The sequence below is a fragment of the Acanthochromis polyacanthus genome, chromosome 14 (assembly GCF_021347895.1).
Source record: "Acanthochromis polyacanthus isolate Apoly-LR-REF ecotype Palm Island chromosome 14, KAUST_Apoly_ChrSc, whole genome shotgun sequence".
Lineage (NCBI taxonomy): Eukaryota > Metazoa > Chordata > Actinopteri > Pomacentridae > Acanthochromis > Acanthochromis polyacanthus.
This window is the reverse complement of record NC_067126.1, coordinates 33,513,655-33,541,427: the sequence shown is the minus strand read 5'-3', so window position 1 is coordinate 33,541,427 and position 27,773 is coordinate 33,513,655. Positions and strand designations below refer to the sequence as shown.

The window sequence follows — 27,773 nt, the reverse complement described above, 5'->3', positions numbered from 1 at the left end:
GACGCCGCTGGGACAGGCATTCCTACAGGCTTTAACCCCTTGCAGTGCTGCGAGCCACCAGCATGTCTGCTCCCTATGACATCAGGTCTTGTAAAACAACATGGGCTGCTTCGACGCTAATGCGAGGATATATTAAATACAGCTGTCAATAAATCCCATCGCACGGCTCCGGCTCTGTGTGTTTATTGTTCCTTAGTAAACGGTGGCTCCGCTCTACCAGTCCACGTGCAGGTTGATGCCGCTTTGCCAGGCGCTCACATTACTCAGCTCTCACAAAGACACACTGTTTCGTTTACAGTGATACCACATTTACAAAAAGGAATCCTCCATTGTTTGAGTATGAGAATCAGTCATAGCTTTTTATTATGGTGTACATGAGTCATAGTGATTGATGGGCATAATGGAGTGCTAATTAGATTCTAACAAAGCTATAAATCAGTACAGTAGAGTGCTTACCTCCTCGGTTCTTCCAGTAGACACGGACCTGCAGCTGGCCATCCTGGTAGAAGGGCGTGCCTACTTCCAGAGGGCCAGAAGGGCGTTTAGCCAGGGTCGAACCAAGAGGGGACAGCTCCTCCTTCTTTGACTTGAGGACTGATTTTGCTGGGGAAGAGAAGGAGGAATGTTTGCTGCTGTAGCTAAGACACGACAGGGACTGTGTTGTGGCAAACTCTCCAGCATGGTAACAGAAACACGCACTTATTTCTTTGTAAGAGCGCAGAAGCAAAGGACACAAACAACATATTCTTTATGTACAAATGTGCTGTAACTTGATGTCTACACGCAGTGCAAACACTGCCAATGTTGGAGGTTCAATTCCCTCTAGAGCTTTGCATGTACACACTCGGTAACACTTTATAATAACTATACACTATTAAGCATTAGTTAAGCATTGGTTCAGCATAATTTAAGCATTAGTTAATCCTTAAATCCTCATGAACTCATCATGAATTCACCATTAGTAATGCATTACAAAGCATGAGTAAAGACAGTTTTAAATGTTCAACTAACACATTATTAAGCATTAGTTAAACATTAGTAAAGTGCTTAATTCATCGTTAACTCATTTGTAACTAATTAGTTATACGTGCATAATTAATCATGAATTCATGATCTGTATGGCATTTATTATGCATTACTAAGCACTTAATAAATCCTTGCAATATTTGAAAACGGTATATTTGTTTTACTGTAAAGCACTTTGTGCACTTCAAGGGCACCCACTTACCTCTGGTGTGTGTGACCTAAAGAGATAGTTCACCAGTTTACTTGAAATGTTAAGGATTGTAAAGTGTGTATTTAAAAGAGCTTGTATTTTATTTTTCTATTTTATACGATCACAGACTGTTGTTATTTGAAGATGTTTGTCAAGTTTACTTGAAATTTTATAGATTGTATTTGTTTAAAGTGTGTATTTAAAAGAGCTTGTATTGTTTGGGACCAATAAAACTGACACTTTGTATATCTTTGCTTCTGTGTCATTTATAAATGCTTTATAAAGCATAGATAGTCCTCACTTTAGATGGGCTCACGGAATATACTTAACTAATGAGTAGTAACCGCATTAATAAGTTATCTGACCAGCGATGACATGTTTAGCCGCATGTCGTCGTTTCGCCGCTGGTTGTCTATGTGGTGTCCATCAAACGACGTGGGCTTTATTGATAATTGGAGCTCTTTTTGGGGAAAACCTGGTCTGATTAGGAGAGACGGCATCCATCCCACTTTGGCTGGTGCAGCTCTCATTTCTAGGAATATGGCTGATTTTATTAGTACTCCTAAAGCATGACAACCCAGAGTTAAGACCAGGATGCAGAGCTGTAGTCTTACACACCTCTCTGCAGTTTCCTCACAGCTGTCACCCTCCAGTAATTCAGTTAATTCAGTTAATTTTATTGAGACTGTGTCTGTCCCCCGACCACCAAAATTCAATAAATTAATCAAATCAAAAATATACAAAAGAAATAGTAACCACAAAAATTTAATAAAAATTAATACCTCTATTTCAACAGAGCAAAGAGACAGGAAAATTAAATGTGGTCTGTTAAATATTAGATCTCTCTTGTCTAAATCTCTGCTAGTAAATGAGTTGATAACTGATCACCAGATTGATTTGTTCTGTTTGACTGAAACCTGGTTGCAGCAGGAAGAATTTGTTAGCCTAAACGAATCAACTCCCCCTAGTCATATTAACTGTCATATTCCTCGAATCACAGGCCGAGGAGGAGGAGTAGCAGCAATCTACCATTCTAGTTTAAAATTGAACCAGAGGCCTAAACCTGATTACAGCTCATTTGAAAATCTCACTCTTAGTCTCTCTCATCCAAATTTGAAAGCTCAGAAACCAGTTTTATTTGTTGTTATATATCGTCCTCCTGCTCCTTATTCTGAGTTTTTATCTCAATTCTCAGACTTTTTATCTGAATTAGTGCTCAGTTCAGACAAAGTTATTATTGTGGGTGACTTTAACATTCATGTTGACGTAGACAGTGACAGCCTTACAACAGCTTTTAATTCATTATTAGACTCAATTGGGTTTTCTCAACATGTAAATAAACCAACTCATAGTTTTAATCACACTCTTGACCTTGTCCTGACTTATGGCTTAGAAATTGAAGAGTTAACAGTATTTCCCCAGAACCCTCTTCTTTCTGACCATTTTATGATAACATTTCAATTTAAAGTAAAGGATTGTTTAGCAGCTGAGAACAAATATCATTACAGTAGGTGTTTGTCTGACAATTCAGTATCTAAATTTAAGGAAATAATACCCTCACTGTTTACTTCAGCAACATTTACTGATAAATCAGAAGGCAAATATTATTATTTTACCCCCACAGAAGTGGATTATTATGTTAATAATGCTTCAGCCTCACTGCGTACAACTCTTGATAGTGTTGCACCTGTAAAAAAGAAAGTTATATCTCAGAGAAGACTTGCTCCTTGGTATAATTCCCAGCTGCGGACTTTAAAGCAGGCATCCCGAAAGCTGGAAAGAAAGTGGTATTCCACTAATTCAGAGGTAGTGTATGTGGCTTGGAAAAATAGTCTAGTAATCTATAAAAAAGCTCTTCATAATGCCAGGACAACTTATTATTCATCTTTAATAGATGAGAACAAGAACAACCCTAGGTTTCTCTTTAGCACTGTAGCCAGGCTGACAAAGAGTCAGAGCTCTGTTGAACCTTGTATTCCTTTAGTTTTAACCAGTAACGACTTCATGAGCTTCTTTACGCATAAAATAGTTCTGATTAGAGATAAAATTAATCTGGCCCTTCCTACAAATGTCACAGATGCTTTTGAATTGGCTGTTAGACCTGATGAATCTTTAGAATTCTTCACTCCTATATGTCTCTCTGAACTAATTTCAACAGTTTCTACATCCAAACCATCAACATGTCTTTTAGATCCTATCCCAACTAGACTCTTCAAGGAGATTTTACCTTTAATTAATTCTTCAATGTTAGATCTGATTAATCTCTCTCTAGTAACAGGCTATGTACCACAGGCTTTTAAGGTTGCTGTCATCAAACCTTTGCTTAAAAAGCCCACTTTAGATCCAGATGTGTTAGCTAACTATAGACCGATATCCAACCTACCATTTCTCTCTAAAATTCTGGAAAGAACAGTTGCAAATCAATTGTGTGAACACCTACAAAGGAATAATTTGTTTGAAATGTTTCAGTCAGGCTTCAGAGTGCATCATAGCACAGAAACAGCTCTAGTGAAAGTTACTAATGACCTTCTCATAGCATCAGATAATGGACTAGTCTCTATACTTGTTTTGTTAGATCTTAGTGCAGCGTTTGACACAATCGACCACAACATTTTATTACAGCGTCTAGAATATTCAATTGGCATTAAAGGAACAGCACTGGATTGGTTTAAATCCTACTTATCAGATAGGTTCCAGTTTGTGCATGTCAACAATAACTCTTCTGAGCAGACTAAAGTTAATCACGGAGTTCCTCAGGGTTCTGTCTTAGGACCGATACTTTTCACATTATACATGCTTCCTTTAGGCAATATTATTAGGAAGCATTGTATTAACTTCCATTGTTATGCAGATGACACACAATTGTATTTATCTATGAAGCCAGATGAAACTGATCAGTTAGCTAGACTGCAAGATTGTCTTAAGGACATTAAAACCTGGATGACTTTTAACTTCCTACTGCTAAATTCAGACAAAACTGAAGTCATTGTATTTGGCCCCAAACATCTTAGAAACTCGCTTTCAAAGCAAATAGTTACTCTGGATGGCATCACATTGGCCTCCAGTACTACTGTGAGGAATCTTGGAGTTATTTTTGACCAGGACATGTCCTTTAACTCACACATAAAGCAAGTCTGTAGGACTTCCTTTTTTCACCTGCGTAATATTGTAAAAATCAGGAACATTCTGTCTCAGAGTGATGCAGAAAAATTAGTTCATGCTTTTGTTACTTCCAGGCTTGACTATTGCAATTCCTTATTATCGGGTTGTCCAAATAGCTCTCTCAAACATCTACAGTTGATCCAAAACGCTGCTGCGAGAGTACTGACAGGAGTTAGCAAAAGAGATCATATTTCCCCTATACTTGCTTCTCTTCACTGGCTTCCTGTTAAATCCAGAATAGAATTTAAAATCCTTCTTCTGACATATAAAGCTCTTAATAACCAATCTCCATCATATCTTAAAGATCTGATAGTACCTTATTATCCTAGTAGAACTCTTCGCTCTCAAACTGCAGGCTTACTTGTTGTTCCTAGAATTTCTAAAAGTAGAATGGGAGGCAGAGCCTTCAGTTATCAGGCGCCTCTCCTGTGGAACCTGCTCCCAGTTTGGGTTCGGGAGGCAGACACCCTCTCTATTTTTAAGACCAGGCTTAAAACGTTCCTTTTTGACAAATCTTATAGTTGGGGCTGACTGGGTGACCCACAGAGGTTCGGCTTGTGTCTTCATTGTACAGCTGACCCCCTCTTGGACGTCCCTTCGTTCTGCCCCTAGTCATGCTGCTATAGGCCTAGGCTGCTGGGGGACTTTTCTTGACGCACTGAGCCCTTCTCTATCTACCTTTACATTTAATATGTATACCGTTATTGCAGTACATTCACTCTGTTTCCCCCTGTGCTATTTCTCCGAGTGTCCCTGGTCCCAGAGCTGGATGCTTCAGATCTGCGGTCGATGTTCCACCAGCTGGTCCAGTCTCCACCATGTCCACTGTGGGATGCTGCTACTGACCTTCCACCAGCCCTCTGCTTCCAATTCCCTTTTTCCACGAGTCAACTCTGCATCGCCTTCAATATACTGTTATGCTAACTTACATACTGTTTGAATTTTACTGCTAGCTATATAAGGAGTATGTTTAATGTCAGAGCCGTACATCATAAGAGTAAACTATGAGTCAGTTTTCAATGTTAGCTTATACTTTGTCTGTGTCACATATCCTGTCATGCATGTATTCAAATGTGTGTTGTGTTTTCCTTGCTTTCTCACCCCTCCCTCTTCTCCCATCCCTCCCCCTTGCCCTCTTCTGTCCTTCTCAACCCGCCCGGCCAGCAGGCAGATGGGTCCCCCCTATTTGAGCCGGGTTCTGCTCGAGGTTTCTTCCCTGTTAAAAGGGTGTTTTTCCTTGCCACTGTCGCCTTTGGGCTTGCTCTGGGGGTCAGGCATATGGGTTCTGTAAAGCGTCTTGAGACGATTTGACTGTAATTGACGCTATATAAATAAAATTGAATTGAATTGAAATTCATTGAGGATGAATATGTGTTTGTAAATCATATACTAACACAGTTGCTAACCCTTTATAAAGCATTAACAACTGAGATTATCAATGAGCAACAAAACATTTTAACCGGATTTATTAAGTGCTTAGTAATGCATAATAAATGTCATACAGATCATGAATTCATGATTAATTATGCACGTATAACTAATTAGTTACAAATGATGAGTTAACGATGAATTAAGCACTTTACTAATGTTTAACTAATGCTTAATAATGTGTTAGTTGAACATTTAAAACTGTCTTTACTCATGCTTTGTAATGCATTACTAATGGTGAATTCATGATGAGTTCATGAGGATTTAAGGATTAACTAATGCTTAAATTATGCTGAACCAATGCTTAACTAATGCTTAATAGTGTATAGTTATTATAAAGTGTTACCACACACTCAAAGCACCGAGTCTACGTCTGTACTTCCTAAATACTGAAAAGCTTCGAATGAATGCAGATGTGCGATCAGTGGGCCACTCAGGCTTTTTTGCAATTCTCACGAAGATTGTTTGCCTGAAGGCACTCGGTCATTTAGGTAAATTCAACGCTCGTGAAATGCACACAAACAAAAAGGAAAATTGGATTCTGCTAGGTCGGTTCAGCCAGTCCTATACGGATCTGCAATCAGAATGCTGCAGCTCCATCCAGGTTTATTTGATTTCAGGTAGAGCACGGCACGCATGTGACTCTAAATTGTACGTACCATTCCTGTTTGGTCAACATATGACCTCAATTTCTGTGTGAAGGTTTAACAGATACAAAGGTGCTGTGGCTAAACATGGCTATGGTACTGTGGATGAAGTACATATAAAGCACACTGGTACTTTAAGCTGAATGCTAATGTCGGAATCCCTTCATATTCACAATTAAATTGCTAACATGTGCAACAATGCTAATGCTATTTAGCAACAAACAGTAAGCACACATGAGGATGTTTGATGAATTTGGCTGAGTTTTGGCCAGTAAAATCAGACAAGCTTATAGTGGAAGAACAGGTACAATAACCTTCAGAACCCGAAGCAGTTTCTGTAGGTTGTTATTTTTTTATGTTGTTGTTTTTGCTCCTGTCACATTGTTACTCCATAGAAACGACACAACCATGGCTAGAAGTAAAGAAAATGCAAACAATTCTTCTGCACTGTGTAACAAAATGATAATAGAATACAATATACATAAAAAATGCTTAGGATCAACATGTGCAACATTTTTCCAACAGACTTGCCAACAGTGAAAAAAATAGCAACTCTATAGAAATGCTATAGATACCCAAGTACTTATAATTTTCTCTTTTTTTCTACATTTGTCTCCGCTCTGTGTAAACACAGCCTGCAGTGCAGTCAAAAAGTCCCTAAATTTTAGTCATGTGAAAGCCGATCAGAGCCGAGTCACTAAAGGCTTCTCAGTTGTGCAGAGGAGCAGAAAATATTTAGCTTTTTACAGAATCTGGTTAGATTTATTTTTGGCAAACTTTTAAATGAGACAGGCAGAATAAATCAATTTTGACAAAATAACACAATTTCAAAGTTAGATTTGGTTAATTTTCCCGACAGAACGGCACGTCACACATGATTAGTTCAAGCACTGCCGGCAGGTTGAAAATCTGACCTTGTGTAAGACTTTCTGGCTCTTATAAATAATGCAATTTTAGTGATTTATTAAAAATAACCTGCCTTTCAAACCCACCAACAGGTTCTGGGGTCCAAAGCGCTGAGGGTATTACCAAAGTTATTGAGTTTGACATGCTGTGAACTATGAACGTTGCCATCCCTGCAGTCATGCTGATACATAGAAAGGCTAAAAAGCATTACAAGTTGGGCAGCTGAGTGAATTCTGGCATTGATGCGTACCCGAGTCGTTATTCTGGGTGGTGCTGAAGTGGAGGGAGGCCTTGGAGCTCTTCAGTCGCACCTGTCCCCAGTATGTGACGGCCTGCAACTCCACAGTGTAGCTGCTGTTTTGCTGCAGTCCCTCCAGATCCACCCAACTCTGAGCCTGTGGCAGCAGAAAAAAAAGATGGATGTTGGCTTTTGTAGGTTACCGCACTGTCACTTGAGCCTCCACTTAAGGCCCTGTCACTGCACCAGTCACAGCTCCAGCTCCAGCCAACGCAGGCCTGTGGGAAAGCCCTGCTTATTAAGAACACATGTGGAGCTGAGGAAGGGTTTGCGGTGAGGAGATAGCCTTCAGGGCCTTGCGAGAGAGCCATGTTATCAGAGCCTCCCAGGGCTTCTTCACTGTGTTTCACTTCCAGCATTCCACCATCAGCGTGAACTTGATGAGTTCTTGTTATTGACTGTGCGTGTTTTGACATTCCTCTACCAGCAGGCTGCTTTCAAAGCCCCGAGGTGCCAAAGTGGAAACCAGTAGTACATGTGTCAATAGGTGTCTGGTGTCTCCCACCTCTATCTGCTCTGTGCCACATCTGCTATGCATTTCAAAAACTAATTCAGGAGAAGACTCTATAGAGGAGCGTGCGGACTGTCTAGACAATCCGTCTTTCTCCTCGAGTCTCTAATGAAATGCTCTTCACGGATACTGAGTCACATGCATGTGATATTGGGTCGTGTTACTTGATATATTTTTCAAATGGCTCACAAAACTTTCAAATTTATTCAGTTTCACATACGAGTCTGTGCTTTTTCAGGACAGTCAATGATTTGTCTACAAGGTCAGTCCAGTTGATACATGCTTAGTGATTCACTGCTTCAATTTGCAGCAGTCCAATACTGTCATTTTATTGCTGAACCAAAACAAAAAGATTATTAGTCTGTTGGTTTATGACTTGTCTAACATTGTATGCTCTTAGGTTGCCTGCTTGTTTAAGCATTTGCAGCTAAATTACATCTTTCTTTATGATCATAAATAGAGCCTTTGTCTTTAACATCCCAGAGAAAGAGCCATAAAACCTCTTCTTTCTGGCTCGTGCAAATGTTTGAGAACGTTCCAGTTTGCAATCTAAACTGTTCCAGGGGCATTAATGAAAGGAATCAGTGGTACCTTGTTTGGACATTATATTTGTGTCATTATTAGGGAAAGTTTCTTGGGTGTTTTAGCAGCAGTGGTAAAAGATTACAGGTTAGGAATTGGGCATATGGTTACAATACACTGGATGTTGGAGCTGCTGAAATCTCTGATAAAAATAGAACAAAACAACCCATATACCTATTCAGAGACTCCCAAATTACACAATCAAACACTGAGCAAGAGGGAAGGAATACAAGCTTGAAGCAGCAACTGAAAAAAGGAAACAATACAAAGTAAGATATTTAAGACACACAGACCTTGAAATCATGATTTATCACTACACACAGGGCTATTCATCATACTTAATGTGCTTTCCTTCAAATCTTAGCTGTGTTTAAGGGTTCTCTCATCAGTCTAAGGAAGTCAAACAATGAGTCCGTATTGTATCCATCCATGTGTTACTGATAGCCCTGCAAGTACATACAAATAAATGCAGCTCCTACTCCGTGTTAATTGTTCTTTCATTCCCACTGCAGGCCTGCATGGGTATTCATGGAGATGTGTTGAGGAAAAGATGCTGAAATGTTCTTGGAAGAGACCTTGCAGTCTTAGAAAGAGGACAAAGAAGGGAAAGAAAGAGAGCACATCACTAAGACAGATTCAGAAGATTACCCCATTGGTGGTCTTTCTCCTTTCTTCTTGGATGGCACCATGGACTTGGTGGGCACAGTCCAGCTCCAGAACACTTTGTAGTGATGTATTGGAATATCGGGCTCCTCTGGCAGGGTCCAGTTGAGACGAGCTGTCACCAGGCCTTCATCGCCCAGCGTCACGTTGGTGACACGCAGACTGGTCGGGCTGGGAGGAGCAGATGGGTCTGAAGACATGGCAACAACAAGAAACAACACCATCAGCGGTAACAGATTTTGACGCATCTGTGAACGTTTCGGGAAGAAGACAAAGACGTCCTCTGCTTCTTGTGTGTGACAAATCTTCAGTTTTCTTGCAAGTCTAATTTCAAGGGGAATGTGTTACAGGCTAAAAGACACCTTTCACCAATTGAGCCTGCACTCCTGCTGAGGAGGGGGACAAGTATGACACTGTGTAAAGTAATTAGTCCTCCATTGAAAATCTGCCATGAGATGTTATGACAGATGTCATGTCATGTCTATGACAGCGTTGGGCAGGACCGAGAACGCAGGTCAGGGGTTAATAAACACATGCTGCTCACTTTGGCTCCACACTCAACATTCCACATCTCAAACTAATGTGTGTGTGTCCAGAGTAAAGCTGGTTCTGAACCCATCCATATGTGCTGTGACCCAGCCTACTGCTGGCTGCTGATGTCAGCCCGGTGCAGGAGGACAGGCAGGGCCACATGCCAGACACCAGAGCAGAGGGAACGGTCCCGTAATGAGAAAATGATTCACGCCACAGCCCAGTTGGCTCTCCTCTCCCCCTGCCCTCTCCCACCTGAAACACATTTAATCCGGCCCAAAAACACAATTGGACACATCAGTTCCCCATAGCAGCTGATGTTGCCTGTGCAAGATAAATAAGCAGTCAGTTCTTACAAATTGCGCTAACAAAGTATAGTAGTGCAAAATTGCATTCAGATGATATGGCCACGCTGTATAAATAGCAATGGCATGACAGAAGTACCAGGAGTTCATCAAATCCATGACAGCTCTCATCAATCTATCAACATTCTGGCACTGATTGGAGATCATTTCCCTCCCTGCAGCTGAATCTTTTTCCCACCTGGTGCCTGACTCAGTCTGACAGCCACACAAAATCCTCTGGAGGGCAAACGTATGACGAAGGACTGACAGAACAGGTCAACACAGCACCAAACATGCTAATACTTTTTGTGTTTGGTTCAGTTCTGACATTTGTCAGAACATGGTGAGTACATAGGATATCTGCTGGCGCTCCACCAGTGAGCACCTTTGTGCATGGGCACATGGCTTTTCCTCCCCATGTCAAACAAACACACGGTATTCGATCTGAATCAGATGCAATCTAGACACAATATTATATTCTCAAACTTGTAATCCGTGGGAACCACAAAAACAACTGTCCATTAACTTTAACAAATGCCATCTGCAAGACAACATGGCTTTCTAGGAAGTACACTGAAGGAGAGTGAAGCAGTAACACTGGATGCCATCACAGCTTGTTCACTAATCCGTGGCAAAGATCTGAAAAGTGCCTCGGTTGCGTCACTTTCTCTGGAAGCAAGACAACACTTGCATTCATTTGAAACCTGCTATATCCTGACTAATTCAGACTTATTACATTTTTTATGACTGCAAAGAGGGGAAACCCCTCCTTTGAAGACATAAATGAAGATCGCATTACAACACAGAGAAGAAATGTTCTGCACACCAAGTCCCTCCTCATTACTCGCAGTCTACTTGGCATCGACATGGATCTTATTTCACTCACTGGGTAAATGTGTGGAAACTGCAGAGGGGATACACGTATTTACAATTCAGGTTAACGAGGTACATGACAGAATTAGATGGTTTAAAGCCTAAATGTAGTTTTAAATAAACACACATAAGCAGTAAAAAGTGATAAATGCGTGTTTGGCTTCACCAGTCATATTTCAGTCAAAGTCAATTTGTTGCTGTTTAAAGGAGACGCAGGGTCAATCAGCTTAGGAGTGAATCAGACGAAAGTGTGTCTTTTAGTCCACCAAAGAGATGCAGAATATATAATAAAGTAACAAAACAGAAAAAAAATGCTTGCCTGACATGCTAAGAGAACATTCACAACTTAAGCTTGTTTGCTTTGTATGGCCATAGAAGAAGTCAAATCAGGTCTTTAAAGTCTTTCACAAAGGTTCCACCTGTTCCAAGGTCTTAACCATAACAAATTAAGGGCAGTGAGTGTCAAACAGGAACTTACGCACAAAACAAGGCCACACACACACAAACTGACCTCTGGAGGAGCGGAAGTGTTTGCTGGGTGCAGTGAAGCCGCGGGTCCCGTGAACATTGACTGCTGCAACTCTGAACTGGTACCATCTGCTGGCTCTGATGTCAGCCAGTTGGATGCGCTCCTCTGCAGTCTGAGGGACAGATGGGGGGGGGAGCAAACCACAGGGGTCAGGGTTTACACAGGGTCACAGCCCCATGTGAGTTTTCTGCCACATCAGTCATCCGCGTGTTTCTCTTTGCCAAACTTTCAAAGACACTGCGACTGTGAGGAATGTGCAACCGTGTGCGACAGTCTGTCAGCGCAGTGCAGCAGCTCCACAGCTGCAGCGGTTTGCATGCTGGGACACATGGAGCTTTAATTGTAACCCCCATCATATTTTTCCTCCCTTTTAATAAAGCTGTGATCAGAAGAATCGCTCACACAACAAGGTTGATGGAAGAAAAAACATTCAGAATGATCTTACGGCTCTATTATTTAGCATGCGTGGTGTGTAGCTGCCTACCTGTGCCACCGTCTCCCACTCTGTGGCGTCATCCTCGCTGGGGTGGATGCCGTAATTCCATCGACGCTGCACCACATAGAGGACGGGCTCGACGGAGATGTTGAACTTGGAGGACCAGCGGATCTCCAGCTGACCTGACGGCTGCTCCAAGAACACCAACTCCTTCCTCGGTTTCAGTGGGACTCCTAAAAGCACAAGCACGCACGTTGACACAAGTTTAACATGATAGGTGAACTTCAACTTTTATATTTGTTATTTTCCTCTCTTGGGCGAAAGGTTGGAAAGAGAAATTACACCATCGGAGTTGGACAGATACAGATTTGAAAATGAGACATGACCTCATTGCAATAGATTTAATACACGCTGTGGGTCAACAGCATCATCTTTCTACTGTGACAGATCGTGATATTTCCTGGCTGGAGTGTTTTAGTAGCTGCACTTCTTAGTGATGATACACATAGTTTGCATTTAGGTATGCGAGATGGAGTGCATGATATTTCTCCCTCTTTCTCTCTCTTAGACACCAAGTACAAAGATAAACGCATATATGTAAAGCAAATTTGCATCACTGAACTTTATATTCAGCTTTTCAGACACACTCGATGTGGCCATGTGCAATAAATTAGAGATTTATTAAGTGCGGGACTGGGCCAAACACTCAGCCAACTCAGACTGACTCTCTCAAGTAAATTTATTGCGGCGGAGACGTAGTGAGTTGTTGATTGAGCGTCGGGCACAGTGATAATGAGATGGAGATTGGAAAAGCAAGTTTGGAAGTACAGGAGAAGGCTGAGCACAACACACAGTTCTCAATAAATCACCTAGCACTTCAGACCATTATGTTGGACCTCTGTCGCTGCTGAATGGCCCGCTGCTGCTTCGCATTTATAAACAGCATCAGAGCGCGCTCAAGGCTGCCGCACGGCATGTTGGTAAACAACATAATCAAGACTGAATTTTGCATGCAGAGCATTTGATCTACTTATATCTCTATTCATTCTTCATACCGGGCAAGTAAAAGTGATTGATTGGTGTGCATAACAACCCTGCGAGATGAAGGAGGGTCCTTGAGCCACATGCATATGGAGTCAGTACTTTGTTTTGTCACTCTGATAACAGCTTTCTGCATACTAACAGCTGGGGGTCATTGTACTGTGGTTTCACAGCTCCACAGCAGAAAGCGTGTGTGAGTGTGTGCATGCGCAAACAAACGTGTCATATTTCCTACGCAATAATCAACACTAAGGTAACCACAGCATTCCTCCTCTCCCTCTGTCTTAGCTCATCGTCCCACAAAGTCACACAAGTACTCACAAACCACACACACACACACACACACACACACACACACACACACACACACACACACACACACACACACACACACACACACACACACACACACACACACACACACACACACACACACACACACACCACACACTCTCTCTCTCTTCCGCAATATGTGGGAGGACAAAGAATACACTTTCTCTCAGCTTGCTCCTTCCAAAGATAACTTTCAGGTCAGGTTTGGTCCAAAAATCATACAGCATTCATTTTTCAATGGCCACCCGCTTACTCCAAAACCATGATGTAACTGCTGCTGAGGCATGATCAAGAATACGGTGTTCATTCATGTCTTAATCATGCCAACAATTACACTCACAGGAATATAATTCTCAATACTCACGCACACACTGTCATAATGACGGCTATAATTACAGTGGTTGGGGAGAACACTGCAGATACTGCTTGTAGCACAATGGCTTACCGTAAACCGAGGATAGCTTATGGACTTGATTGACTGACTTGACTTGTTGTGACAGTGTGAATGTGGCTCTCGCTAAATTTAATTTAACTCCGCATTTTTCTCACATGATATTGCAGAACTGCGCGCCGCTTTTGATCATGCAGAACAAGTTGGGTTGCATAACACGGGGCGCTGCACACGAAAATGAGAGAAATAGAAGAGTTGAATAAAGCGGTTATTTCCATGCATGCTCAGGAAATTTTATCTGAGGCGCAGCTCTGCAAATAAAACTTTGAGACAACATAACAGAGCAGCGGATGATGTGGGGCTCATTGATTCAATTAAAAAAAGGAAAAAAGAAGAATCTTTGCTATACATCAAAAGCCCGGTGGGGGTCCAGAGACTGAAGTTGTTCTGACGGGGACACACACACACAGATGAGCTGGCGACCTTAACCTGAGCACACACACCAACACACACATCTGAGAGTGATCTCAGTGGGGGAAACGCTCCATTTCTTCCCGCTTGTGTTTGCTAATGGCTTCCAGCAACATGGCTCATCACAGTGGAGGCTGCGTACACACTCGCGCACACACAGAAACAATTACGCTCTTCAAACCATGAGCAACTAATTAGACCTTTAACACTGAGGACCAGGACAGGAATTCCATGTGGACTTTCACCAAAACGCTCAGCGTAATTCAGCGTAAATGTAGCGCTGACGGCGTCCCGTCATGAGCTCAATGTTTTGGACTAAACAAGCAGGGAGGCTGCTTGATTTTGAAGGTCTCACGGTGCTGTTTATGGTTTTCACTGACTGGGTCACTGTACTGAAATTTTCAAGGTTACGCCTGCTTTCATCTTCCCCACATTAACGGGCTGTACACCTTTTAAGCATGACATCCACCGTGAAGACCCTCAGGATTTTTTCCAAATCAAATATAAATACGAACATGCTCTTCTGTGTGCACAAACTCACAAATCACTAGTGAAGGCAGCACACAGATCCTGCTGCAGTGTGATTCAAAGCACACACAGCTACAGTATGCCACTGCAGCGGTTTAAAGTTTGATTTAGACTCATCTTCCACTGCTCCGTCTCCTCGACTCTGTCATGGCCTTGGGCTGCCAGCAATTGTGTGCTGACAGTGTGTTTAACGAAGTTCCAGCTCCCATCTCCGAGTTTAGGGGCGCTCGGTTCACTCACATAACGGCTCGGCACCATCAGAACATCAAGTCGCCTTCGGCAGCACTCTTTAACTATTTTACTGTGGCAAAGATTCCTGGGTACATCTGTGTCTGCAAAACCCTCAAGCTTATCCTGCAATTTCAATACTGACTATATATTCCAATTTACAGCAGAAACAGCATGAGGGGTGCGTGGGTGAAGTACAATGCAAAGAGATGAAATAAAGATTTATGACTCTAAGCAAGTTGTCAAAAATCGAGCATGATAATCTGCGCTTGCGTCACTGAGATCTCCAATTCATGTTCAACAGAGAGGGATTAATTGGTTCGACGCTATTTATGAGAATTATGCAAACTGCAGCAGTTAATCACGTTAAAAACATGACATTTGCATTGGACCATTACAGGTTATGAAACACCAATTACAGAAAAAATGGGGAGAAAAAGTAGAGAGGGAAGGAAAGGAGTATCCATGATTCCACTGATGAGCTGTGTTACTGTAATCTGGTCCCTCTTGGCAACAGTCCTGAGCAATAATTAAATAAAGAGATGAGTTAAGTGCATGGACAATTAAGCAACTTTATCAGCGTGCACAGCCTAATGTTTAGACACTTTGTGCATCATAGTCTGTTAACCTGGCTGGCTCCAGAACTCGCTTTCTCATCTAATTAATCATGTTTCTAATACACACGTGGACAAAATTGTTGGTACCCCTCAGTTAAAGAAGGAAAAACCCACAATTCTCACTGAAATCACTTGAAACTCACAAAAGTAACAATAAATAAAAATTTATTGAAAATTAAATAATCAAAAACAGCCATTACTTTTGAATTGTTGATTAACATAATTATTTAAAAAAACAAACTAATGAAACAGGCCTGGACAAAAATGATGGTACCTCTATAAAAGATTGAAAACTATTTGACCAGAGTGACATGATTAACTCAGGTGTGTCATTTAATTGACATCACAGGTGTTTCCAAACTCATAATCAGTCAGTCTGCCTATTTAAAGGGAGACAAGTAGTCACCCTGCTGTTTGGTGAAAAGGTGTGTACCACACTGAACATGGACAACAGAAAGCGAAGGAGAGAATTGTCCCAGGACATCCGAAAAAAATTATAGACAAACATCTTAAAGGTAAAGGCTATAAGACCATCTCTAAACAGCTTGAAGTTCCTGTGACAACAGTGGCTCATATTATTCAGAAGTTCAAGACCCACGGGACAGTAGCCAACCTCCCTGGACGTGGCCGCAAGAGGAAAATTGATGACAAATTGAAGAGACGGATCGTTGGAATTGTATCCAAAGAGCCCAGAGCAACCTCCAAAGAAATTAAAGGTGAACTCCAAGGCCAAGGTACATCAGTGTCAGATCGCACCATTCGTCGTTGTTTGAGCCAAAGTGGACTTCATGGGAGACGACCAAGGAGGACACCACTGCTGAAAAAAACTCATAAAAAAGCCAGACTGGAATTTGCAAAAATGCATGTTGACAAGTCACAAAGCTTCTGGGAGAATGTCCTTTGGACAGATGAGACCAAACTGGAGCTTTTTGGTAAGGCACATCAACTCTATGTTCATAGACTGAAAAACCAAGCATACGAAGAAAAGAACACTGTCCCTACGGTGAAACATGGAGGAGGCTCAGTAATGTTTTGGGGCTGCTTTGCTGCATCTGGCACAGGGTGTCTTGAAAGTGTGCAAGGTACGATGAAATCTGAAGACTATCAAGGCATTCTGGAGAGAAATGTGCTGCCTAGTGTCAGAAAGCTTGGTCTCAGTCGCAGGTCATGGGTCTTCCAACAGGACAACGATCCAAAACACACAGCCAAAAACACCCAAGAATGGCTGAGAGAAAAGCGTTGGACTATTCTAAAGTGGCCTTCTATGAGCCCAGATCTGAATCCCATTGAACATATGTGGAAGGAGCTGAAACATGCCATTTGGAGAAGACACCCATCAAACCTGAGACAACTGGAGCTGTTTGCTCATGAGGAGTGGGCCAAAATACCTGTTGACAGCTGCAGAACGCTCATTGACAAATACAGAAATCGTTTAATTGCAGTGATTGCCTCAAAAGGTTGTGCAACAAAATATTAAGTTATGGGTACCATCATTTTTGTCCAGCCCTATTTCATTAGTTTGTTTTTTTAAATAATTATGTTAATCAACAATTCAAAAGTGATGGCTGATTTTGATTATTTAATTTTCAATAAATTTTTATTTATTGTTACTTTTGTGAGTTTCAAGTGATTTCAGTGAGAATTGTGGGTTTTTCCTTCTTTAACTGAGGGGTATCAACAATTTTGTCCACGTGTGTATAATTAAATGCCGGGGTTTTCACATTTTTCTCTGAGCATTTTATTTAATAATTTAGCTGCATGTTTTTGTGCAAGGTTTCCCCTGTGTTTTAGATTGCTTAATTTGTCTCTCACTTTGCACTGTCCTTTGGGTGGCTCATTACAAACTTGTGCTGTGAAACCAAGCGTTCTTTAACTTTGCTTCAAAATTTAGTTGAGAAAGTTTCACTGAATTTAAAAGGAGAAATGAACGGAAATATGAACAAGGCATCTATAAAAACTCAATCAGAAGAAATGGGGCAAGAGAAAACATTATGTGTCGCTATTTCATTCACTGCAGCCATTACATCGCTTCAATGGGCTGCTAGAAAAAGAAATGAAATGCTACTAAACTGGACACTTCCAGCTAAATGAGTGTAGTGAAATTTATATAAAGCAAATTCTAGTGTTAACGTATGTAAGAAATCAGAGACTTCACTATTGCTAATAAGATATTTAATACTTACTTTAAATTTACTTTAATTGCTTTTAAGACAGTAATACAGAAATGTTTATGTATTCATCTCATAAAATCTAACAGTTTTGGATATTGTTTGTGGTCTATTTTATTCCAACCTTAGCCAATCATTTTTCACAACAGATCACTGTAAGATTATAGAGATAAAGAGATACATGGTATAAGCCAAAACTACAAACTTACTGTCTTGTAAAGATACGGTGTGGAACCTTACGTGAAGTATAATTTAAGCAAAAGACAGAGATCCCTGTGTGCACAGTTATGCTCAGGAACATCACCATTAGCCTTAGAGACTGGGAGTTTTATTGCTGCTGAAGAGAAGGACAGACTTTGTTTGCTGTGTGAAGCTGAGAATGAGGTTCATTTTATGTTTCATTGTCCTGTATATGAAGATATAAGGGAGGTACTTTTAAGTAAGATGTCCTCCATTTATTCTGGTTTCTTTTGGCTGGATGACCATGAACATTACGAGTTGCGTTTTAGAAGGTGAACCTTTATCATGGCAGAAATTCTTTGCCAGGCCTGAGATGGAAGGCAACATATTCTGCTTGTGAATTGAGCAATGGACTGAATAATGTGTGTTTTAGATGTATTGCTGCAATGCTAGAATACTGGTGTCTTGTAAACCCATGAGGGCTGGGTATGCTTGTGCGCATGAAACGAAAATAACGAAATCATCATCATCATTGTATTTACATTCAGAAATGAGCTTCCTCTGCTTGTTAGTGGCAGAATCTATTCATTGTATGTAGTCCAATACAACAGCTCTGCCAAGAAATGGACTTCTACAAAGCAGTTTTTACAGACGCTGTCAAAAAGGTGATGATTCTACTTCATGTAGTGTACAGTACTAAGGTCATAGCAAGTGGTGGTGATGGAGATGCACTAGACTGCCTTACTTTACGTTTAAAGTGTTTTTAATATTTTGTCATGAATGTTAATTGGGTTGGCAAAATGTCAGGACCACTTTTTAAAAGTTAAATATATATCAGAGCTATTGTATGAGGTTGCATTAGATTTCAGAGGTACAACTAATCAAATGGCAAGTGAGCTTTCCTGATTCTAATTTAATCTTAGTGATAACAGTTGCTTTGTTTACCGTGTTTTCTCTCACTGGTGCTCCTGAAAGTATTCAACTGGGCAAACAGGCGGGGCTTTTACTGTCAAGCAAACATGATGTATTTGACACCAACAGTAGACAATTTATCAAAAATGCATCAACAAATGCAAAGGCTGGCATTTTTCTTCAGTTCATCAGTATTAAATACCACATTAATGGAACAGGAAGCCACAGGCAACAAGCTGTTCCCCTCCATCTCCTCAGCAAGGTAGCAAACTTCTTAATGTGCCCTGGTGTGGTTGGAAAACTACTCATGCCATGTGCATGATGGAATCAGGTCGCGCCAAATGACTGTGTGGTTGCACTGTAACCTGATATAACAGTTGTTCCTCTGTTGTGTTTCTTACAAAGTAGCTGCTCGAGGAGTGTTTGCTGTCAGAGTCATTAAACCACCAGGAACCACAGGTGTTGTCAGGATTTCATGCTTAAGGATTCTAACTTGTCGTTGCAGAATGATGCAATAAAATACGATGCAAAACGATTTTGCCTTAAGCATTACCTTTGTAGAGGTTCTTCGGCTGCTGGCAGGTGTGGCCGCAGCCGTTGGAGCAGCACTTCTTCACTGCTGAACATTCTCCATCCTCCTCGCAGCTCTCCACGCAGGCTGCCGCAAAGCCGCTGGCCTTCTCCGGGGCAGGGCAGTCGCCTTGCTTCACTCCCTCCACCGACTTTAGGAACTCACAGCTCGTGAGACACTCATAGTGCTTCTTGGGAAAGAGGGGCTAGACAAGAGGAAAGGAGGGAGAAGGAGAGGAAAAATATATGTCAGATTACTTTTTAAAGACCAACCTGCCGGGATACAAACAATGATTGTCCTGTTTACATTTCAACTCATGACTCACTGGAGCGGTGAGGACATTAAGGAGCTTTGATTCAGCCTCACAGAGGGTGTCGTTACAGTGCAGAAAGGGTTACTTCACACTCCTTTCAAACTTTCCTCTTATTGAATTTTCCCCACTAGGTTTTTGAAAAGCTCCCACAGTCAAATCTGAGGTAACCGCAGCATTTGTGGCAGTGACATACCTCGCATAAATCTTGGCACTGGTTTTCCTTCAGGTCCCAGGATTCCTTGCAGGGCTCCAGGCACTGTGAAAAGGAGAAGGGTGTCAGTTCTTCAAAGAAGCAGCCACATCAAAGGGTCACCGCTGTGGAGATGGTGCCTTCTGCGCTCGAGCCGCCTGACAGACACTTCCACGACCACGCTCACAACAAACAGTCACACCCCTTTTTGTTACAGATGCCGGGCATACCTTCAAAGGACATAAACAGTCTTCTACAAAAGCAAACATGGGGCAAGAGGGTTGTCTTCTGCAAGCAGACAGGCACAAGCTGTCTCTAGAAATCTACTCATGCTGGAGTTGTGCTTGGTGTGCACACTGACAGATTCTGTCTTCACGCCTTAACACTACTAGCCTCCCCATACTGTCTACGCCTCATTCTCATCCTGCCACTTCTCCCGCTCATGTCTGGGCTTGATACACTCTGGCACCGGCACCAAACTCCCCTTCTTTTTGCCATTCCGAACGGAGAGCGTTTAATAAATGATACACTCGGTTTAATGTTCTTGGGATTCCCTTTTTTAACACGTGGAACAAATTTACTGAATGCTCTGAATAGGCGCTGGATGAAAGAAAAAAAAAAACCCTCAGCGTGAGTTCAGCTCAAACTCATTTTGCCAAACATAATGGGATGATAAAATTTAAAATGAAAGTTTACCAATCTAGTCAAACCCCCCTCCTTTGCTTTAAATACAACAACTCACCCTGAACGAATCAAACTCAATAAGAGTGAATGTAATATAACACAAAAGGTCCATGCATGTCCAATAGAATCAGGCAGATTCTGCTTCAGGAAAGGGAATGTGTTCAGACTGGGATTGAGAGAAAGCGAGGGTCTTAAACACTCCTGCTGCTCCACACCGCTGAGAGCTGGTGTGAAAGAGAAGAGAAAGCTCAGTCAAACCGCTGCCAGGCTGCTTCTGTACTGCACTGGGAGCAGCCCAAACCGCACCAACCCACGACCTGCCAAAGTCACTCATTCAGCCCTATTTAATTTAGACTCCTTCACCAGCTACACTGCTAACATAGGTACACCAGGAAATTTTCAACACATTCCTCATCTAGGATAGTTTGATACGATATGGAGGCCTGTCATCAGTAAAGGTCAGAAAAATAAAGACGTGAGAGCAACACGTGGCGTTATGTAAGGTACAGTACAGAAGGGTGGTTAAATGAGGGCAGCGGCTGCATTGAACACTAAAGACGATGTAAGAAACTTCTCAGTCAGGGGGCCAGAGTTGTATTTATTACTCTTTAATTCGCTCATTAGCCAGCTCTGTCATTATTATGCCATTGCCAGTGAAAAGTTTATTTGCTTTTTATGGAGTGTGGTGGACGGGCGTATGATGAAACATAAACCTTGCTTCTGGAGGAACAGGCTGCAATCAGGGCCCAGCACAAGGCTGCCAGCGCTCAATTACACTCAGTTTCTCTGTTGGGTCTTTGCTCTGCCCAGCCTCGTCTCAGACGGTCGACAAGCTCTGCGTGGACAGTGTGCTGAGTGTTGAACACCTCGGCTCCAGAGAGCGGAGGAGGCTGGGAGGGGAAGGTATTTTCTTAATTACTTCATAGCAATATAGATATCAGTCCAGTCATATAAAATATAAAGTGCCAAGAGAGGGGGAAAAAAATGGGAATCTTGGAGGGTTTTGACAGCGGAGAGCTCCAAAAGAAATTAATGTGGTTTTCTACAGAACTGATCAGGTGAAACCGCTGCAACACCTCAGAGATTTTAAGATGACATACGAGCCCAATTGCACTATCCAAGTTATGCCTCGCTGTCCAGAGAGTCTGTGCAGTTTTAAAATCATCTGCTATTAATAATATGGTGACCTTATGTCATTAATTCTGTTCTCAATTGTGTCCACTGGGAGCAGAGCCTGCGGCGCAGATGGGCAGTAGCAGCAACCTCAGCATCCCAGGCTCATACAAGCACCACGCTGGAACAATGAGGTGTTGAGGCAATGACTGTGTGCTGCACCAGTGTCTAAAGGACATTCAGCCAGTAGACGCACATGTTAAAGCCCCCAAATCCCTTCTACAAATCACTGAACATACACGCATAAGCCGGGGGATCAAGCTCATTTTACTCATTGAAAGATCCTGTGTGCATGGACTGAATGCATTCCATCGGCTTTTCTTGAGGATGAATCCCTTTCTGGTTCACCACAGTCACAACTACACAAGTGAAAATAGAATCATCGTTACTTCGAGATGCACAGGCTTGTGTGCCAAGCGGCATGAATTAACACAGCACATTGCGTACCAAGTATATTGCAACACAGAGCAGAATGCTGGCTGAGTGTCTGGTGTTGTCTCACCCCAACAAGTCCAAGTTTTCTTTTTTCTTTCTATTAACTCTTCAGGACAAAAGTTCCCAACTAACAGAAAACTGCTGAATTGCACCCGAAACTTGTACTTTCCGAATTTATCAGAGCAGTAGTTGTGTGAAAATATCGTAAATGACACTCTTAGAAGAAGATAAGCATCTGTGTTGAGGTAGCGAGCTCCCTGCAGGTGTGCTGAAAACTGACAATCTGTCAGCATTTCTCCCCAGCCACACCCACAACCTGACATTTAAGTAGGAAAGAGGAGGTCCGACGACAGATGTCTTGCCAAAGCAAATAGGACGGCTGGATATAATTACAAAGGTACTCTCATCAATCAAACGCCTGATTCCTATTTACACAGTTTGGTGCTCAATCTAAACCATGTTACTGATGCAGCCAAAATATGCTTGGGATAAAGCCACAGCATATTTTCTATAAGCTCTTGTGCAACTCTTTGGTGGTGCGCCACCTCCACCCCAACCCATGCAAACACACACCCTCGTCTTTCTGAAAATCTGCTTTTATATGTTTGGATTTTAAAAACTTTGACCATTGGTCAGTGAGAAAAACTTCCTCTGTGCATTAATAGCACAAAAAGCACCACCAATATATTATTAATATCCCATCAGAGGATGTCTGTGGTCTAACGGTTACTATTAGCGGGTGACCTAAAGTTTCAAAGCCCTCAAACATTTGCACATCTTGCACCGCCAATGGCTAGTGTTTGACTTCTGGGACATAATCTGGAAACATGCACCGTGGAACCAGAGCAGAGAACATAACTGAGCTGGACATAGTGTATCTGCTGGCTTTGGGTGCCAGTACTGGGTCTCCCTCAAGCAAATCTCTCCGCTTGGCAACACAACTACCATCTGTTTGAGTAGCACAAGGAATGCATGTAATTATTCCATGCAATGTTAACATATTTCAGGACAAATTTCACCCAAAAAGACACGAATGCTTTTCTCTGAGATGTAAACAAGAGCATGGGCTTGTTTCTATGGACATGAGCTGTTAGTCCTAACAAAGGCATTTGAGCGGCTGATTTCCCCTTTGTCCTCTTATCTTCCTACCCAATGGTGACACATTCTGCATGGTTAAGTAGGAACATCCATAGCGGTCTTTCACTCCCCATTTCACGCTGTAATAAAACGCAGCAGTTGTTACTCTGGGGAACCCTGAAAGGCATTCTGTGGGGCCGATGAGAGAGTCAGGCTGAATGGCAGCCAATGCCACAGCCCATCTTCACTTTTTCATGCCTGGGACGAGGCAGGGGGGCGGCAAGAGGGAGGCAGAGAGATGGAGGAGGGAAGAGGGGGGTGTTCGCGGCTGTGCATAGAGCTGCCTTTCTCCATCATGGCATGGTTATCTCCACCCGTCGTACAAAATGCTTACTGCCCCAAGTGAGTGACTGGAATAACATGAACTATGAGAAACGCCGCATATATATATATATATATATATATATATATATAGTGGCAGAAGTGTTTTGTCTCAGTTAATGAAGCATGAACTGCTACCAGTCAAGGTTGCCCCGGGCTTAGCAATACACAGTGTATACAAAATAAAAGATGGGCCATAATTCAAACTGATGCAGATGACATTTTCCCATATTGCCTGAGCATATTTGCACAGTCACATGGAGATGTTGGAGACAGCTCATGACTGATTGCTATTTTGCAAATGAAATTTAGCACACAACAAAATCCTGTGGGTACCTGTGCCTACCCCTCTACAGAATCTGCTGAAGTATGGATCCCAGTATCTTTTCTTTCCCAAAAGCTCAGCAGATGAGCTTATCGATCCAATCACTGATGGTCAAGTTAAGAGCGGCGCTGACGAATATTTACAAGGTGCCTTTGCTGCCCCTTGGGATGCAGCCACATCTTTCAGCTTCACTGGGAGACTCAAATATGGAGGAATCTCTGTTGTTGATCACACACATTGTAAATCTCACCCTCCAATCTCATTGAGTTATGGCTATTTTTTGCTGCCCCGGCGCTTTTCACACTCCCGATGACCAGACTCAATTATTCCGGCAGCTCTCAGCTTTCTGCTCATATCTATCGACCCATCCAGGAGCAAGTTGCCGGGTTCGGCTCTCCCCTCTGGTGAAAAAGGCACTTAATCCACGTATTCACTCACTTCTCACTCTATTTCACTTTTATTTAGCTGTCGACTCCCCTCAACTTCCCCGGTTTTCTTCTCAGTTCATATATCTTCGCCTCTCTTATTTCTCCGTCCCTGCACTTCATTCTCTCTCACTCTAAGACCATGTCCACTCAAATCCAGATTAATGTTAAAACTCCTCTTTTGTCTTTGTTTTGGCCTTCCATCTGCTCTAAGCCAGCGTGCTCAACTGTGATGTTTTCCAAAAGTCTCTCCAGAGCAGATAAATTTGAAAGCACCAGGCTGACATCGCAGCGCAGACAAAGAATTAGCTTTTTATCATGTGATATATCTTTCACAAACACGGCCAATGCACTTTCACTTGCCAGCGATGTTATGAGGCCATGTTTCTGGAGCCCACAACTTCTTTTTCTGTGGTCTTGTTTTTGTGTGTGTGTGTGTGTGTTTCCCGTGGCCTATGACACAGTTTGTGTCTGTTGTAAGACAATTGCACAAGCACAAAATAGTCGTTTAATGAACTATGTCAATCATGGACTGTGAGGAAAACAAGAACAGGATTAGAGTTTTATCCAATCCTGCCATGAAACAAAACTCCAAAATTGGTCAAAATAGACAAGTGTAAGCAACTATGTGCCATTGCAAGCAAGTTATCACACACCATTTATCATTTTTATCACAGATTGTTGTTTTCAAAGCAGGTGCTCATCTTTTGTCCAGAGAATCTGTAACATTTTCCATATTTTGTTATGTTTGCCTCTTCACAAAGGATTCAAATCATTTTCTTCTCATCTGTCTCCATACATCATTCCAAAATAGCAAAGCAAGAACAGGTTTTTGGAGTGTTTAGTACATTTATTAACAATTAAAGATGTATCTCATTTACATAAGTATTCAGACACTTGACTTAGAGCTTTGTTATTAAAGCACCTTTGGCAGCATCGACAGCCTCAAGTCTTCTTTGGAAATCCCACAAACTTGGCACATGTTTCTTTTTGGAAGTTTCTCCCTTTACTCTTGATGGTTTTCCTGTTTTGTTCATATTCACAGCACACAGCCACCCTCAAGCTGCCTCACAGAATTAAAAGTCAGCTTGATTTTAATCCAGTCTCTGTTTTTAGACACTCAGAAAAAAAAGAAAATGACAGCAAGCTTAAAATCATCATGCAAATAGTGCCCACTGAGACTCTCTTTGCAGGTTAACCAGGGTGAGACATATTTCATCAAGTGCCGGAGCTGTGATCTGATTAAGTGTAAAATCATATGCTGGGAAGGCTTTCCAATATGTCCCTGACGTGTCATTAATTTTCAAAGAACAGTAAAAGTAGAGTGAGTAAATCAGGGAGAAGATATCCTCGTCCTGAGCTGTTATAAAGTCTAGACACACTATTTCCTCAACCTAACGTGACCTTATGGTGTGCGAAGTCCATGAGATATCCAGTGTTTAATTTCCATAAATCAGCACAGGTGTGTGTTGAGCAGACAGTGGGTGGATCAGGTAGATCAGGAAGATTAACAGTGTGCTGACTTGAGATGTGAGTGTGCAACTCTATACTCAGCAAGCTCACACAAGAGCTGATAAATATGAAATGAGGTTTTCCATAAGCAGCAGCTTGCTTATCTAAAAGCTAAATTTAACTTTTCAGAAAGGGGACATGGATGAGAATTTCATTTAGTAATCATATCAGAGCTGTTAGAATCAGTCAGCATTGATATTTCTCAGTACGGGAATTGGAGTGCATTTTGATTATTTCTGAAAAGTTTAAGTCTGTTCTTTTAAGTGGTAACAGATAAAGTTATACTGCAGCGGGTTGCTGTCGAGTTTTCCATTCTGAATTCATATCAGGAAACCCACAGGGCTCGTGGTGTCAGAGGAGGATTGCTGTCGTCAGGAAAGACAACAATTACAGCATGTTGGTCCTGCTGCGCTTCATTTGTTTGCTCGGTTTTTGGAGGTACATCACGTACATGTGAAAGCAGGTATGCTGTGTGTGGGGCAAATTGGCAGCTGTCTGCTCTCCTCTGTCTATAAAGTGCATCCAAGCCATATGGAATCTTGGCATCAGGCGCAATAAAACCTTATCATATCTGTTTATCGCATTTGTCATGGCTGGTTTCGGTAAGGATGAGCTGTCTGCCAGTGATGTCTAAGAGAACATGAGAGATAGCTGAGAGAAGATTTATTGGCATTTGTGTGAGAAATTAGCATCTAAAAATGGAAGAAGACCCAAGTAATCCATCAATTTATTTCAGAAAAATAAGTAATTCAAGACACAGTTAATAAAACTATGTTAATTAACCGACTTTGACTTGGAAAATTGGCATATTTTCCATATCGCTAAGTGTTTTGCAGCACTTAGAGGAACCTCTTCCAGTGTCATAATTCCTTCATCTTTACAACCAACTAAAGCAATGTTGTTTTCCAGCCCCGGTGGGGTGAAATGAAACGTATAGGTTTCAGGACTTTCTACCTTGTTTGTCAAAGCAGACTAAGATCCGGTGAGTAACCAAGCAGGTGGTGTCACAGACATTCTTTGAGCATCACTTTAATAATTAATTTAAATGCAGTTGAGGGTGCAGACAACAAAGAGCTGAAAAGGAATAGCTTGGCAGAAAGTGAGAAGAAAAAAGAGGAGGAGCAGGAGGGGCAATGCATGAATTATACATTTACCCCACAATCAGAGGTGCCTGCCTTATTTATGAGCAAAAAAAGCCCACACAGCTTAGCCAGAATTGTGCTTTGTCTGCTGTGGAATGCAATAGCAGTTCACTTAATACTTAATGACTCTGAAGTTTCACCCAGACACACACAAACCGATGCCCCGCTCCACTGTAAGGCCTCCTTCTCTTACAGGTCCTCTGCCACCTCGTGTTGTTATGTTCCGCAGTGACAAGAGTCAAAATTACAGTGGCTGTAACCAGAGCCGCAGTTATCACCTACCTCTGGGCTCAGTTTACATTTCATGACAATTAGACTCAACAGGATATATCCATCATGTGGGGTCAGATTGGTGATAAAGAGGCCAGCAGACCCTTGTGGCATGGGAAAGCCAAACCCTCTGCAGTGTTCTCGGGAAAAGCGTGCCAGAACTGCCCGGCGCATGATTTACTGTATTTACTCCCACACCATCACCCTGAATAACATTATGGTGACAGATGCATAGAAGCGGAGTTGAGAAACACTTCCTGAGCACCGATGTCATTCCTTC

The 27,773-nt window shown here is 41.9% G+C and overlaps 1 protein-coding gene across 1 annotated transcript in view; it reads right to left on the bottom strand.

The window, feature by feature from the left end:
* Positions 1-27,773, bottom strand: part of LOC110957632 (anosmin-1) — a 49,796-nt gene that overhangs the window by 8,892 nt on the left and 13,131 nt on the right. Inside the window, 8 exon segments of the mRNA XM_022203755.2 lie at positions 457-603; positions 7,610-7,754; positions 9,399-9,421; positions 9,424-9,603; positions 11,673-11,802; positions 12,175-12,359; positions 19,549-19,771; positions 20,073-20,135. Of these exon segments, the coding sequence (XP_022059447.2) occupies positions 457-603; positions 7,610-7,754; positions 9,399-9,421; positions 9,424-9,603; positions 11,673-11,802; positions 12,175-12,359; positions 19,549-19,771; positions 20,073-20,135 (1,096 nt within the window).